The 17,707-nt window shown below is 38.0% G+C and overlaps 1 protein-coding gene across 2 annotated transcripts in view; it reads left to right on the top strand.

The window, feature by feature from the left end:
- Nucleotides 1–4,416: 4,416 nt before the first annotated feature.
- Nucleotides 4,417–17,707, top strand: part of EEFSEC (eukaryotic elongation factor, selenocysteine-tRNA specific) — a 168,486-nt gene continuing 155,195 nt past the window's right edge. For both annotated transcript variants that reach the window (XM_087708982.1, XM_014064031.2), the window contains exon 1: nucleotides 4,417–4,776. In XM_087708982.1, the coding sequence (XP_087565108.1) occupies nucleotides 4,467–4,776 (310 nt within the window). In that variant the 5' untranslated portion in view covers nucleotides 4,417–4,466. The remainder of the gene's footprint in view (nucleotides 4,777–17,707) is intronic.

Here is a 17,707-nt window from a genome sequence, read left to right on the forward strand (position 1 = left end):
CAGTTTTATTATAGCATTACAACATGCTAACTCTGATTTCATATTATAACTTTTGTTATTTACAAAAAATAATTCGTGTGCAAAGGAGATCTTTAATAATGCTTTCAGTAATTGGTTAAGATATGTATACTTTGCACAAATGAAAAGGTAAATTTTTGAGGATCTCTCTCTGTCTCCTTGGTTTACCTTTTAGAGTTCATTTATGCAAAATCCATACATATCTAAAATATAAAGTAAAAATGTTCATAATTTCAAAGTTTTGTCTTATCTATCATAAATACATGATATAAGACAAAAGACTGCATAAGATGTTCTGAATTATGTTGTGAAAGATTACAATTTTTACATTATCTTCGTCTATAATGATTATTCAGAAAATCTTGGACTTGAAAGGGCAAAAGTTAGTAAAATAATTTGTCAGTGTTATATATTTTAATTTAAATTATATCATTCCAAGGCTCTATTTTAAGGTTTAAATATTATTTTTAAAAATACAGATGTAATGATTTCAACTGAAGAGAATATATGTAGCAGGAATCATCTATTACACACAGTGTAAGCACTGTCATAGCCACCATGTAGGATAGACAGACACAAATCTAGCAGAACACATCCATGAACATCAAGTAGCAGTCAGAAGATAATGAAAATTCCTTAATCTCATAACATAGACTCAGCCATATTTTTAATTGGGAATCTGATCATCCAAACCAAGCTAAATCCAGAAACATTAGGGAATTCCTGGAAGCTTGAGATTCAGACAAATCAGCCACCAATGGACACATTTATATACCATTCAAGAGGCATCAACCACAACAAAATGAACTAAAAAAGAAACAAAAGACATCATCTCCAGCAGCCAACATCCAGATAAGTAAGGGTTAACACCAAGCAAACAATGAATCTGAAAACAATACCCTGATCAAGGAACTACCAAGGAGAAAACTATACCCCACCAACACTTGCAGACAAGTGTTGTGTATATATAACTGGGAATAACCCATCTTCAGTTCCACTGATGATGTTATCTAGCTTGGTAATGAAATGTCTGCAAGCAATCTACCAAGCTTAGAAAGCAGAAAAGACTTCATAGAAGAAATGTAATATCTGGCTATTGTCATTTTCAGTGCTGCACCAAAGTAAGTAATATTTAAAATTTGATTGTACCATGTATTAATTATTTTTAGCAGAATATTTATTTTACATCCCAGGCAGAGCTGATACCTTTACTAAGTTAATAAATTAAAAATCTTATTTTCTTTTGACCCTGAAAATAAGTGCTTGGCCTTATTTTTAGGGAGGTCTTATTATTTTTGAGGTGCAGGAAGCGGCAAGAGTGGTCACCTCATGGCTGCTGCTGTGTTGCAATATTTTTGGGGAAGGCTTATTTTCAGGGGAGGGATTTGAAGAGGCAAATAAAAAAAAGTGTTTGCACTCTGCAAACCTCCCCTTCCGTTTTTTACGGAAACTGGCCATTTCCCCCCCAAAAGGCATGGATAGCCTTTAGGGGGCTTGCAGAGTGCTCCTGGGGGTGGGGTGGGGGAAACGAACAAAAACCAGCCCATGTTTCATGAAAACAGGCCCGTTTTTTATTTTTTTAAAAAGGGCATGGATAGCCTTTAGAAAGCTTATAAAGTGCTCCTGGGGGCTGGGGGTAAAATTGAGCAAAACATTTTTTGCTCATTTCTGCCCTCCCCAGCCCCCAGGAGCTCTCTAAAAGCTTCCTAGAGGCTATCCATGCCCTGCATAGCCATTTTGGTGAAGGGGGCGGGGTTTCAGGAGGCAAAAAATGCTGTATTCAGTGTATAAGACACACCCAGATTTTCAGCTTCTTTTTTGAGGGAAATAGGTGCGTCTTATACTCTGAAAAATACGGTATTTTAACACATGCGCCCAAAAGCCGAATTGGGCTTATTATCCAGGGAGGTCTTATTTTGGGGGAAACACATAATCAAATGCTATTACAAAAACAAGAATAACCTATCAAGATACCAAGAAATAGATAGAAGAATGATGTTTAACATTCTTTAACATTCTTTAACAACAAAAGAATGTTTAACATTATTTTTTAACCCAAAGATTTAAAGTAATTCAGAGTTGCTTTGTGAATTGCTCAGTGGTTAAAGACATTGAGCTTGTCAGCTGGAAAGCTGACAGTCCAGGTTCGAGACCTGAGTGCCATGTGATGGGATGAGCTCCCATTTCTTGTCACAGCTCCTATCCACCTAGAAGTTTGAAAGCATGTACATGCAAGTGGATAAATAGGTACCCCCTCAATGAGAAGGTAACAGCATTACGTGCACCTCAGCATATGCTCATGCTGGCTTCATTACAATGGAAATATTTTCAGACAATGCTGTCTTCCTCAACTAAGAAACAGAGATGAATTGGACATGACTGGAAATAGGAAACCTTTACCTTTAGAGTTGCTTCAGGCCATATATTGGTCTCATGTTTGAATGCACTGCAGCCATACTGAATAGTTTTAATGAATTCAAACAGTGACTCAGTGTAATTTCTAAACTGGCTCCTCCCTATAATACACTCTGTAAAAAATACCATGAACAGAGAGGATGGCATCATAAATTAAAATAGCAACAGAAAATATGTTTCAAATCATAAACTTAAACTATGTTGCATACATTGTTTATTTCTTATCCTAAACACTATTGATTTGACTCACTGTGTCAAAAATGAATCCATTTTACAATAATATCTAACTCTCTCATTTCATAGTTTTCATATGTTGTTTTTAAAAACATGTTTGAGACCATACAAGGATTATTGTTCATTTACTAGGAAATGAAATAGCTAGAGAAATAGCTACAGCAATGAACTTGCAACAAACCTTTTGGCATTATTAGGAAAAAACCCTGAAATACCACTTACTTTTCTTCTAAATATTGGTTGTGAATAAAATTTACATTGGAAGGAACCAGGGAGGATCTTTCTGAAAAAGAAGGATCAAATGTAAGCGTTTATCTCTTAACAAAACTTTATTAAAATGATGGTGTTTTTTGCCATTTTTAAAAGTATTTTACTATTAAAATAAAAAGAAAAATAATGGTATCAAAAATGTAACCCTTGCTCTATAGCTTTAATCAATTTATTTAGTCAGTGTATCTTCTGCTATTCTCCCTGCAAGCTAACTCACTTATGGTACATGTGTGTCTGAACAACCCACCTGTTACTGAGCACAGATGTCATGTGATAGCCAAGGAGGGACTGGAAACTTCCATTTTTATCAGACTAAAGGTTTGAGTTTACAGGACATAGCCTAGAGTCACACAAGCTTCCAAATTTCAGTGGGACATAGTGAACTCTGAAACTGTCAAATAGTATATTATTTTTGGAGAAAGAAGATTGTGTGAGTGATCCTCACATTTTTAACTTATCCCAAAGGTCTGACTTCCTGCCCTTTCTCCCATGAGGTTTTGAAAAAGTTAGTAATAGCAGTATTTTACAAAACATACAAGAAAGGAAATTGGAGAGGTAGACATTACATCAAATTAACAAAAGAGAAAAAAATGTTTTTGTGATTTCTTTTGTTTATTTGTGATTTATAAGGGTTGTACTTTTGAAATCTTATCAAGTTTTCCTTTTCTTTGGTCTCTTCCATATCTTTGCTGGAGGTCAATTTTGAAGGGTCTAGGATGGTAAACTAGAAATTTCTCAGGCTATAATATAATACAGTCTATATAATATAGAACAACCATGTTGATAATTAAACAGCAATGAGAAAAAAAGGATTATCAGTTCCTATTTGTGTTTTCTTTTTCAACTTTGTACATTCATGAAATAGCTAAATAGTTCTGAAACCAGAAGACTAGTTTAGGGTAATGTCATTAATCAACAGATAACTTTTGAATTTATACCAATGGGAAATCCTTCATCAGTTAAAAAGACTATTTGCAGCTGTGCAAGCTGATGAAATGAGAAACCGGGGGTTGTAAGTTTCTATTCACTTTAAGTTCATTTTTAATGAACCAATCAAAAGTAACTCGATTTTTATTGTATGCTTTTCTTGGCATTTGTGCCAAAGCTTATTGAAATGTGTGAATAAGTATGAGAAAGTATATAGTTACATGAATATAGGTATTTCTTCAAAATGTATTTTATAAGAAGTCTGTGGAGATTCTCAGTCATCCAGGTCATGGTTGTCCCAATGGAACCTTTTATAAGAACGTTGTGGATAGTGTCTTGAATATTTTATGTTTGCCTTTAGTTTTGAAGACAATGTAAGCTTATAGCCGAGTTTTATTCGGAAGCCAAAGTGGCTTTGGGCTAAACAGGCAGAATTTCAGGCTTTCCTTGTGCCTATTGCTGACTTCTTGAAAGAGCTTTTAACCTGCGCCTGCCGCTTTCCTGGAACTGCTTTAACGCGGACCGTGTTGCCGCGGGGGTGCTGTTGGGAAACGGACCAGTTTGGAAGCGAAGTGAGTAGACAGAGAGCGAGAGAGGCATCTATGGCCGGTGCGAGCGCCGCTTCTGCTGCCCCCAAGTCCGGCGACCCTCGCCGCCTGAATGTCAACGTGGGCGTTCTGGGTCACATCGACAGCGGCAAGACCGCCTTGGCCCGGGCTCTCAGCACCATCGGCTCCACGGCCGCTTTCGATAAGGCGCCGCAGAGCCGAGCTCGGGGCATCACCCTGGACCTGGGCTTTTCTTGCCTCTGCACCGAGCTGCCTCCGCACCTGGGGCCCGAGCCTGGGCTGCTCCAGCTGACCCTGGTGGACTGCCCGGGACACGCCTCCCTTATCCGTACCATTATCGGAGGTAAGGAATGGAGGCCGGCGAAATGGTTGACCGTCGGGTCAGGTTGTAGCCCCCACTAAGTCTTCTGCTTGGACTCGAGTGCCATATACTTTACTCTCGCCGAGAGATTGCAGGAAGAACGAGTAAAAACAACTAACCACCAGCGGGATGGTAGTGGTGAAACTGCTGGATTAGGAATAGGAGACCCAGCCTTTAGTCCACCTTCAGCCATAGGATTTGTTTGGGCAATCCCCCTCCCCCCAATCAGCCCAGGGAAGCTGTTGTGGGGACCTGCAGGTCTTGTACAGCTCTTAGATTTAAGTCCATGCAAAACTTATTAAATATTCCCCAGGAGCTGTTATTGCTCTGTATAGTAAGTTATTGCTCACATGCTGAATTCTTTAGTGCCCAAAGTAGGATCCAATGGTTCTTATTGTGCTTTGGAAAGAGAAAATGTCAACAAAATTCTTGGAAAGGAGGGTCAATTATTTTTACATGAGTCAAAGATGTTCTGACTTTAGATGTTTTTCCTGGACATCTCAAAAGTGATTTGATCCAACAAGCCCAGCCCCCTAGTTGCATCAAAAAGAGAGGAAGCAAAAGAGAAGTGGTGGCAACAGGTTTTTTTTTAAATGGCTATTTAGAAAAAGAAGACACCACTCTTTTTCATCCACTTGATCATATTTTTTTTCCCCTCTGGCAAGTGTAGCATTGGGATATGGGCCTAGTGCATGAACCTTGCAACAAGTGGATGACAAAGTATGGTTGATATAAGTGTGAGAGAGCTTAAATTCCCAGAGGATTCTCCTTGGATTGTGATGATGGTCAGACACCCTACATCAGTGAACCATCCCAGCAGGGATTCTAGTTCCTCTGTTGACTAAGCAGCATTGCTTTTGTAGGAAAAAGACATCTATCCTAAGTGTGTTTATTTAGAGGTGGATGACTTTAATATAAACTTCTCCATGTAAAATCTTATTAAATATAATTGTCTTGAGTTTAGAAACAACTAGAGCAGGGCTACATTCTAGCATTTGGCTTATGGGCACTCTGTGTGAGTCACATGTAATCTCCCATCTGAAATATTTTCCTGCAGCCACTAGTGCCAAGGAAGGTAGGCAGGATATGTCATCTCTTCATATCTTCTTCCCCATGAATGGCATAGGGAATTTCAAAGTGAAAGGTGCTAAGGCAGTCTATCGGCAACAAACTTCCTGTTTTCTGGAGCCTCAAATCCATCAGCAGCTGATTTTTTTCCAGGTTGAAAAGTGTTGAGATCAGTTCAATGTATCATCCTGTTGCAACATGAAAGGATTGGTGGATTAGTATAGTAATCCCACTTTGGCATTAGAAAGAGGAGGAATGGAGCATGCTCTTTGTAGAATATGCCTGACTCCCTTCCAAAGGTATAAATAGAAAACAGGTGACCAAAATATTAGGGATTTTTCCTTGCACTATTTTTTTAAAATGTTGTTTTATATTACAATGTAATATCTCCTGTTTTCATACTTTTGTTTTGAATTCCCTTTTGAAATTTTAAAATTTCGCCATACTGCCCTGAATCATTTTTGGAATTGAATGGCTTATAAATAGGATAAATATAAATTAAAAAATATCTGGAATGACAGGGCAATAAGAATGTGCTCACGACCACAACTTTTATCTGAATTACTGAGAGTCTGTTGCAATAAGCATTGATCTCTAAAGTGTTATTGATTGAGAGAAAAGTACTACTTATCTTTAAATAATAGAACATCTTGTGTTGGTAGATTCCTTCTCTTACTCTTTGTCATTGTATTAAGGTTATTTTATTCTGACTGGCTGATGAATTTCCTGTTATTGTTTTTTCTATTTCCATATTTACTTATTTTCATGTTTCTACCATATATTGATTGTGTGATTATGTTGGTTCATTTATTTTTAACCATTATTTAAAGAAATACTGGAAAAATGAACAAATTTTTAAATACATACACATCTTTCAAACACATGTATTACTGATCTGTGAACAAAGTCAATGGAGATTATAACACATAGACTTTAAATATTTCTTTTCACATTTCTGAAATGTTGTAGCATCTTCCTGATTGCAAAGTCCAGGTAGCTTGTAGCATTTAAAATTAACTTCAGTATACCAAGCATCTAAAAGACAGTAAGTGGGTCACTAATTTTTGCACTTTTAAATTCATGGTGTAAAGCAGCTTTTTATAATAGTTACTAAAAATATTTAATAATTCTAAAGTTGGAAACTGCATTTTCAATTTCTGGATTTTGGAAAGTGCTAAGATAATATGGAGACCATTCAGGAAGCAGACTTACTTTTTATATTTCCTAATTGAAATATTTCACTAAAAGTAAAGAGGAAGAATTAAATTATTATTTTTCAGGATTTTGCCTTGATTATAGAACTTTTTTAAAAGAAGAAAATATGAATGTTTCCATTATAAGTAATATGTTGACACTTCAGTTGTTATATGATTGTGGGTCAAATATTAAAGAAGGATTTAAAAAATCTGCTTTGAGTTCTTGAAACTGCTTTGAGAAAGGCAGGGTACAAGTGAAAGAAATATTAATAAATAATATTATTCTTTTTATATCAGATTCAGAATGTCCTCTATTTATCAGACCAATCTACAGGCAGTCCCCAGATTAAGAATGAAATGTTACTCAAACTGTTATATTTTTATGTAAATCAGAATAGGTTATTTAGTCAAATGTCTGTGTTGAGTTCCAATTTGTTTGACAGATAATTCTTCAGTATAAAAAAAAGTATACTTTATTGTAAAATTGAGATCAACAACACTTTCTGACTATAACCTAGCTGTACAGTTGAAGATAGTTCTGATATCAAACTGGAATTGCAAAAATTTTAGAACGAAAGAACATGGATATAGAGACCTCTGTTTGAATAATTTCATAAAAAGAACCTGCCTGTATTTGATGGCAATCTGAAGGTCTAGGTGTGCTTGTGTTAAAACCGCTTCAGTTAAAATTCAATCTCACAGTGGTCCCCATAGAATTAATTCACATAATTCATCTCTCACTGTCCTAAATCTGACTCAAAACAACAAATGATGTTCTTCCTTAGGGCGATGAACCTCTGAAGTGGCACCGTGCTTTCATGAATTGCTGAAAACCATTGAAAATAGGCTGTATATTAAAAGTGCACACATTGCTTTATGACACCCATGAAAGCATTGAGTGTCTTCAGCAGCTCATTAGCTTGAGGAAGGAGAATGCCATCCACCATTTTGAGTTAGAACATGTTGCTGGTCAGTTGTCTGCCATTTTAAGTAACAGGTAGCCTGCTTGTAACTATGCATTGTCGATAAGTTCTGACATTCTTAACCTCGACAAAACCTGTATGTCGAGGAAACCTTTTTGATGTATATTTCTTGAAATATGGATAATTGTTACTTCACTATTGGAAAATCTATTTAAATATTACTGTTTTTAATTCCTAAGTAAGTGGAGTTACACTTTTAGTTCTTATCAGGATTGTTGTTACACCTATAGAACTAAAGATTTTTGGACTAAATTGATTTTTACACATGTTTCTAATAATATTTTCATATTTAAGACCCAGACCTGTTTAAGATAGCAGTTTCTTTGTTTACACATGTGATTAAAAGCTCCAGTTTTCAAAATCATGTTGTCTCTAGATACCATGATTCCATTATGCTGGGCAGTACTTGACCTTGCAGATAACTTTTCAAGATATCAGAAAGATACTTTCCTTAGGGATAAAACTTTAGCTTTAAATAAATGCAGAATATTTGGACTGAACAAAATTGAAGAGAAATGGAAGATGGAAGTCATATTTCATTCTCCATGCTTGCATTTTTCTTAGAGACTTTGCCCTTGAAACAAAGCATATCATGCATTAAATCAAAATAATTTTTACTTATATGCTGGAATAGAGAATGCTGCAGATAGATTCCATCCCTGACATTTTGAAGAGGTTGGGTGGTAAGATTAAGTTTATAGTCAAGTTTGATTTACATGTTAAATTTAGCCTCCACTTCTGTTTCCATTGCATTTCTATCCCAGGGTTTTTGTTTTGAGATGCACTTCAGAATAGCCAATACTAAAGTATCTTATTCAAGGACAGCTGTCAAGGTAAGGCTTTTTAGCCAGTCCGGTTTTCAGAATTATTCTATAAATGCCTGAAAAATGTCTATATTTCCAATTAACCCTGAGTGGTTTTTGCTAGAGTTCATTGATAGGGAAAGCCTGCTGAGAGGTTATACAAGTTAATCTTTCAGAAGAAATTCAATCCCCTATTTTACTTTAAGACCACTCTGTGTAGCAAAGTAGTTTAACAAGTAGCAGATTTTTTACTTGCTGATAGTTAATTTCATGCCCTACAAAGGGTCAGCACACTAATATAGAAGAACATGATTACTTCACCTTAGACTCCCCCCTCCGCCCCCACACATACAGAGCACTAGCTGCTGAACTGTTTGTTTAAAGCTATCTGTTTTTAAGATGCTGTTTATCTAGCTGACTTTGAGCAAACTTTTATAAGTCCGTTCTGTTATGGCTCTCCAATTTATTTTTATGGAAGTGGGGAAAAAAGCAAATTCGTAACAATATTCTATTGAGAATCTGGCTTGACACAGATTGTCTGAACTCAGGGGAGGATCATAGGCAAATGTGTAGTTTTGTAATTTCTTAAACTTGTCTGTACCTTTGACCTTTTTACTCTTGACCGTAGCTTCGTTGTCACCATTTGTCCCTGCAGTTCTTTTCAAAGGCTGTTGCCTGCAAATGTCTGTTTCTACTTTGTTGCTATGTTCTTTTAAGGAAGGGTATTAATTTATACCTGCTATACTGAAAGGGCCAAGACTTTAGAACTCTTTCAAGGAGTTGGGGGAAGGAAGTGGGTACCAAATATAACAACAGTGAGTTTTGCTGTTTATATTACTGAAATGAGCATCTTGGAAGGACAAAGAATTGAAATTGACGAGAAAATTGAATTTAAGATTGCCATAGAAGATTTTCTCCCCTCTTCAATGATTCTTGTGTGTTATCTCTGTCATTGTTTTTAAAAAATTATTGTTGGCTTATCTCTCAAGCATTTAAATTTCATATTCCCTGATTGGTAGTGAATGAGTGAGAAATTTTCTTACTATAAGCATCATGATGATAACAAGACTGTTCTCTGTTTTTTTTTAGTCTTCAGGATACACTAGATTTTTTACACTACTAAGAATTTCTTACATACTAGTACAATCATTCACCCCAAGATATGTTTTAGAAAAAGATACTTTCCTGGGGAAATTATTTTTAAAAATAATCTATTATCTCTGTACTATTTTTCAGTGATTTGAAGAAATTTATTTGAAATGAGCTCATATGGTTTTTATTATATAGCCATGTATCTGTAGAACCTGAGATGCTGTTTGCCTCTTGATCATTGTTATGCAGAATGTGTGATATTCAGAGAATTTGTGGTGGTCAAATTCTTAATACATTACCCACCTTTTGCTTTTCCCCTGCATATGTACTTTTGCTGGGCTGCTTTGTTTCTAACTCACTCTTTGTGATATTAAACTGGAAAATAAAATTGGATAGCCGGCAGGAAGAAAGTAGCCAGTAAGAGCAGGGTAAAACATCTTTTCTATTCCTCCACATGATGAAAATTGCAACCTCCAGTTCAGTCCTTTTTGTAATGAAGGACTTTGACCTTCCAAGAAAATAAACTAAACTTAGAGGCCAGTTGGATTTAATCTTCAGAGTAAACATTTTAGGTTACCTCTGTGTTGCACTCTCAAGCAAAGTGACTTTTGAGTAAAACTGGTTAAACATTCTGTCTGTCTCAACTGAGCTCTGTCTCCACTGAGCTGTTGAGACTTACTATAAGCAGATTGTCCTTGGGTTGTATTTGCCAGTTAATCACTCTTCTATTGGATCAGAAACTTTTATGAAGTATTTTATTGTTTTTAATTTGTAAAGCTATTTCCCTCCTTTATTTAACATTTATCTTTAAAAATTTGAAAAGATCGTCTGCTGGAAATTCTAGTGCACAAGAGGGCAGTATTTGCTTGCAAAGGAAGATCTTTATGATAAACATATGTAGTGAGAGATCCTTTAATTTGAATTAGGACAAAATAAAATGTAGAATCTGGATAGCCTGAAGTTCAGTCATGAATTTCTTTTTTTCTTTTCAATGATTTTGAAAATTACCTTATTTGATTAAATGAAAAAGTGTGTCAACACTTTGTTTCACTAATTTTCTTTAGGTTTTTCTGAAATATACCCCTTTCTTTTTCCTGAAAAAAAAACTCTTAAAAAGTTTGATTAAGACATATATAATTAATCTTTTACATTGTGTTAAAAGTTATTCATTTAGAAAAAAAATAAAAACTATGCATATAGAAAAAATAAAAGTACAGGAAAATATTGTACTTTTCTGATGTAAAGTATAGTGTGTATACACTATACACCTTGTATAACAGTGTAAATGTTCTGTCCCCTCAAAATAACACAACACACAGCCATTGAAGTCTAAACTACTGGCAACAAAATATGAGGTGGTGTACTCATTTCTGTGATATACTGTGTATGTGCATATGTACTGTATATACACCAGTGATGTGCGGTGAAGCTTATGGCTGGTGAGGCAAAAAGAAAGAAAGCGGCTTTTGCCCACCCCGCAGCAGCTATGTCCGAAATAGAGGCGTCCCTCGCCTTGCAGCTATGTCCGACCCAGCTGCGGGGCGCGGGACACCTCTATGTCAGACAGAAGCGGCGGGGCGCTTTCTTTCGGCTTTTGCTTGCCCCGCAGGGCAAACACTTCCACCTTGCAGGCGCCAGAGCCGCAGGCCACCAGGAATACGTCCCGCCCACAGCAGAAGAGCGCCGGTTCCTGCCCAGGTTGGAGCAAGAGCTGCGGAGATGAAAGGCGAAGAGGGGTGGGTGGGGTGTTCCAAGAGGCCTCCTCCCCTTTTTGCGCTCCACAAGCCAGGCCTACAGCGGTAAGAGGCTCAGCTCTGCTTCTACCGCCCTCCCTGCTCCAGAGAAGCCGGCCGCGGGCGAGTCTCCGCAGCCCCGTTTCCATCTCCAAGCAGCCCCGGGAGGAAACGGGCCAGCCCTGCTTCCCTCCCCGGACTTTCCGGGAGCGGAGGACCCGCATTCCGCTCCCCCTTCCAAGTCCCGAGTGGCCAGCCTCAGCTTCTACCGTTTTCTGCCAGAGCTCCGGCAGGCCCACCGAGGAGGAGCCCGGAGCGAAAGCCACCTCCTGCCCACTCCGCCTCCTCCTCCCAGGCCCGCCTGGCCTCTTCCTTGCCCTCTGGGGGCAAGAGGCGCCTGCCGGGCCGAAAGCAGCGGAGCGGGCCCCCAGTCCAGGCCAGACCGGTGTCCAGGTCGCAGCGCTCCAGCCTCCCTTTCTTCAGCTCCCCCCTCCCCAGCCAGCCAGCCCACCCAGCCCATTCGTCCCCTGGCGCAGCGAACTCCAGCGGGCTGGGCCTGGCAAAAGAAAGAAAGCACCAGCCCGCCAGCAGAGGCGGGTAAAAGCCCCGCCTCTGCTGGCAGGCTGTCCCTCTCTTCTCAAACAAGCTGCCCTCCCTGCCTCTCCCCCTTTCCTCTCTTCTCAAACAAACTCTCAAATTGAGAGAGAGTTTGTTTGAGTGAAGTAAAGAAACAAACAAATACACACAGACAAATTACTTACAATGAAATTAATTACTTACGTGTCATGGAGGATTTCAACTCTCCTCTTGTCTGCCATGATGAAAATGTAACAAATGTAAAAAGAAAAAGGCAAAAGCTGCTGCTGCCAGAGTCTCCAATGGATGACTCTGCTGAACTGTTTAAAAAAAGTCTCTAAAAAAGTGCCCTCTACAGGAGGAGGTGAGAGAACCATGTGCCTCCTTTGCATAAGGAATTTTTCGCCTTTTAACCCTTGCTTAACTTTGCTCAAGTGATCATAAAAATAGTCTAAAGGAGGCACATGGTTCTCTCGCCTCCTCCTGCAGTAAAGCACTAAGCAGAGTCATCCACTGTGACTCTGGCAGCAACTACCTCAGCCTTTTTCCTTTTAATTTTTCTTTTCTTTTCAGGATGACAGTGGTGAGGCCCTGCCTCCCCTGCCTCCCCTGACTGCACATCCCTGATATACACCCACCCACTCATCCACACTCATAAAGACCTTCAAATAAGCTAGACACAAAGAAAAGAAGTTAGAACAGTGTTGTTAGGTATAAAAATGGGCAGGAGTTTTAATGGCCTAAACTTAAGCTAATGTGGTTTTTAAGCATATTTTCTGTTTGATTTTGATGGCCATGTGATAGCAATATTTCATATTTTCCTATGTTAGATTGTATTTTTCTAGGATAAATCAATGCTTTAAGAGGAGCCCTAAAATGTAACTCAGAATGAAATCCAGCCTGTTCATGGATATGAATAGAAACATTCAATAGCTTATATTTCTGAAAGTGTTAGTCTAAACTGTTACATCAGGGTAGCTTACCTTTCTTCAGCAATTGAGGAACAACTGACAATAAGGAGTTAGCTGAGATTTTAAATGTAATAGAAGTCCACAGGAAGCTAGTTGCTTAAAAAGGGGGAGGGGAAGAATGTCCATCAATTTACATTTAATAATAATAATATTTCATTCTGCTTTCGTAAGACCTCATGTGGTGTGTGCTCTACTAAATTCTGAGCATTGTATTTTGTAGAAAGATTATGGCACAATGGAAAGTATAGAGAGGAGAGTAAGGAAAATGATGAGAGGCCTGCAAATAATAACTTATGAAGTTTATGAGTTTAAACTGGGAAAGGCTCATATTAAATGCAATCTGATAATCTTATCATGCCATTGATTGTTTTCTATTGTTCCAGTGTAAATTTATGACAACTTCCAGACAATTTAAACCTCACTTCTCATTGGATATGCCCAGCTTGGCTAATGACAAGCCATAATGGCAGCTGTGATTCAAAATATTTAGTCAATATCAAATTGGAACCATCACTGATTCCACTGGTTCAATTAGAAGGAAGAATTTTTATTAAATATTGGGAAGAACATCCTAATGATCACCTGCAATGCCATTAACCTTCAAACCCTTCCATTGATAAGGGTTAGTGAATTTAGAATCAGCTTTCCTCTTTGTGATGCAGTTTACATTCTCAGTTGAATACTTTCTCAAAACTTTATTTGTTGCAAGGAGTTTCCACAATTAAAAAAAAAAACATTTAATTTTGTGCCATCCTGCCAACTGCATGGCAGCATTCTAAATGAGCTGTTTGATTATGTTATGTAGAGCTGAGTAAGTTTAGTCTCTCCTCCCTGGGATGGGGGTGGCAGCGATTTGAGACTTCATGATCATCTTGGCAACCATGGGCTTGTCCTAGGACATCACTGGTTCAATTCACATGATTGGCACTTTTAGATCTGGTGTTTAATTCAGAGCAGATGTGTCACAATCTGCTTCAAGGAAATTTTTCTATTAGTCCATTGTAATCAACAAATCACTTCTTTGTGATGGAGTTAACTGAAGCTACCAATATCTGCAAGGAGGAGGACCCATTAAGTTGGTGTGCCACAAATATCTGATGGATTTAAAAATAATTCTGATGGCCTTCATGGAGTTTCCCAGAGATCTGAAGGGTGGTTCTGTTGGATGTCTTTTAAGTTCTAGAATGTTGACAATTAGGGTGCTCAATAGATCAAGCAGTCTCTTTTAACTCACTGATCCTCTGCAGTCCCTTGATTTATTGAGAGGTTCTGTGATATGAAGTGACATTTGAATAGGAAGTGAATGTGACTAGACAGAAATAAGAATCCAGATTTGAGCCTATTCTTTGGCAATAAGGAAGGCAACGTGAAATTATTTCATCTTTGTCCATCTGTGGATAGAAGTGTTGGTCACAGATGGACTTTGATATTTTCCCTCTAATCTTTATCCTATGGAGGGCTTGGTTATGAGTATTCTCTATAGCAGCCCCCCTCCATTTGTAATGGTATTTTGAAAAAACCTTGGGAGACAGGTGAAGGAATGGTGTCTAGGGAATGGTCTGGTAAAAGAGGGTAAATCAGCAGCTGAATAGTGGGCAAAGCATGGCTCAGAAGGGACCCTGCCTAATTTCTCAAGATGAAAAGGGAGATATTACTTTCACACTTGCAAGATTCTGTTAATGTAGCCGTACAAAAAAGTAGAATTAGCTCTTAGAATTAAACAGAATTAGTGTTTCCTGTCTAGTCTATCTGATAAGGATGACATCAATCTCGCATGTCTCATACTCCATTCCAAAGAGAAGGATTTCAGTAATGGCCTTATTTCCCTTCCACCTCATCAGCATTGGCACCCACAAAACAAGAAGAGGTTGCCCTGCATTCTGAAGGGAAAGGAGAGAGTGCCCCCCTCCCCGTGCACTGTTCATGTTTGCAAACACCTGAAGAGTATGACAATTAGAATCCACTCCCACTCATCTCAAGAATGGTCAGAAAAGTATGTATTGTTTCAAATCTAGATAATTGCCTAATCAGAAGGAAAGAAGGAAATGAATATTTAACAGCTTTCTATACAAGATAGGGCAAGTTTGAATATACAAACTCAGTTAACTATGGAGCTGTTTTTTCCAGTTTCATGAATGTCGTATTTTCAGGAGTTTTAGCCAAATATGTGATGTCAGATGTGTATTACAAAAATTACAGGACAACAAACTCTTCGCCAAACTGGGAAAATATGCATTTGACCTGCCTCAGTTAGATAACAGAATCCCCATAGAAGGCATACAAATGGATGCAGAAAAGGTAGAGGCATCATGGAACAAACACACACACACAAAAGTGATAATATGAAAGAGGCACTTTCTGTGCTTTGCTAACTGTTACAGGAAATTTATCTCTAAGAATGAGTTGGTAACTCTCCTGTTTGACCCAAGACCAAGTGGCATTTCAAGTGTTAATTTGCCCTGTAAACTTGGGTGGAGGGAGTAATGAGCCTGAAGGGGAAGCTTGTTTGTTTTATTAAATTTATATCCTATCCATCTCACTGATAAGGCGATTTTGGCCCGGCTTACAAACAGTAAAAAGATAAATAGAAAAAGAACTAAATTTTAAGAACTATGCAAAAATTAGAATCAATGAGATAGATAGCACAGGGATGAGATCTATTTACCCCAACAACTACTTCCACCTCTCCTTGGTGCCCCAAGTCAACTGCCAAAACCAAGTTTTAAAACCTTTCAGGAAGGCCAAAAGGATAGGAACAGTTCTTACCTACAGTGGTACAGTGTTTCACAGGCCTATGAAGACAGAAGACAGCGTTTTTCTGTTTGATTCTGCCTGTTGGAATTCCTTAGCAGATGGGGTACGCAGCAAGCTCCTTCTGCTGAAGTGAGTGGGGCAGGTTAGTCCCATTGGATGAGATGACTCCTCAGATATCATGGTAAAGGTATATGGGAAAGATCTTGGGAGATGGGTTGAAGACATGTTGCCTGGGGAATGGTAAGTTAAGAGAAAGCATAGTCAATAGCTGGATAGTAGGTGGAAGAAGAGGCTCAGAAGGAACAAGAGGCTCCGTAGTTTGGCTATAGGTTATAAAGGAGAACATGGGAGATTTGTACTTTCAGATTTTAATGTAACCTTAAAATAAAGTAGAATTATCTGTTCACGTTTCTTATCTGGTCTACCTGGTAATGCTGAAACCTTTGGAATAGCTTGCCCTTGAGGCAATAATAGCCCATAGCTTTGTAGGCTTCTGGGGACAGCTGAAAACTAGGCTCTTCCAGAAGGGCTCCAGGGATTAATTATACCAGTGGTGCCTCATTTAATAAATACAATAAATTCAACTTACTACTTTTAACTTTAATTAAATCCAAACTTAATTGGATGACTGATTTAATTAGTATTATATCAAGTGGCATTTTATTTATATGTAAATTCTGGAAGCTGCCTAGAGTCCTTTTGGTTTCAGGTGATACATAAATCTCATAAATAAATAAACAAAATGTTTAGTGTGAGTGTATATATCCAGAGTAGCCCCATGGCGAGCTGGGTGGCAAATAAATTTAAATAAATAACAAATAAATAAAATATATAAATGAAAAGTTGAAAAAAAACTTCTGACTGACTTTCTGGATTGTGGTATTAGTTTTACCTGCTTAGGCTTTTCTTAAGCCTACATCACTCTGTTTGTGCAATGTTGTATGAAGTTGTGTTAAGGTACTGAACCAGAAGCAGAAAAACCTTAAATCCACCCTTGCCCATAAAGTTTCATTGGCTGACTTTGGGCCAGTCACTCCCCCTTATTTGTTTTATTGCTCAATTTTTAAGCCACCTCAATTGTCTGAACAATTCTAGGTGATTAGAAAATATTGAAACAATAACAAAGCTGAGCTTATCGATCAGAAAGGTTCGACGGAATGAGCTCCCATTACTTGTCCCAGCTTCTACCAACCTAGCAGTTCAAAAGCATGAAAACATGCAAGTAGAAAAATAGGAATCACCTTTGGTTGGAAGGTAACAATGTTCCGTGCACCTTCGACGTTTAGTCCTGCTGGCCACATAACCATGGAGACATCTTCAGACATGCTGGCTCTTCGGCTTTGAAATGGAGATGAGCACCGGCCCCTAGAGTCAGGAACGACTAGCTCATATGTGTGAGGGGAACCTTTACATTTACCTAATATAAATTAATGTATTGGGTAAAGAAATTCCAAGAATCAAGAAATAAAAAATTCAGTAATGTTGCAAAGTCACAAATAGCCCTGTCCTAAGGCCTGATGAAAAATATTTTAATGTCTTTCTTAAATGATAAATAACAGCTCTGAAAGTAATTGAAGGGTACATCTATTATATAGGTAAATCAGAGATTTTTAAACTTTCTTCATTCATAGTGCCCTTAGTCTTTCAGTAAATTTTTCACAGTGCTCCTAGGCCAAAGCAATATTTAACTGCATACTCAAACAGTGTTGTGAGGCACCCCAGGCTGTCACAGGGATG

Source organism: Thamnophis sirtalis, unplaced genomic scaffold (assembly GCF_051295495.1).
Source record: "Thamnophis sirtalis isolate CommonGarterSnake01/CBP01778 unplaced genomic scaffold, rThaSir2_p1.2 scaffold_3, whole genome shotgun sequence".
In the NCBI taxonomy this organism is placed as follows: Eukaryota; Metazoa; Chordata; class Lepidosauria; order Squamata; family Natricidae; genus Thamnophis; species Thamnophis sirtalis.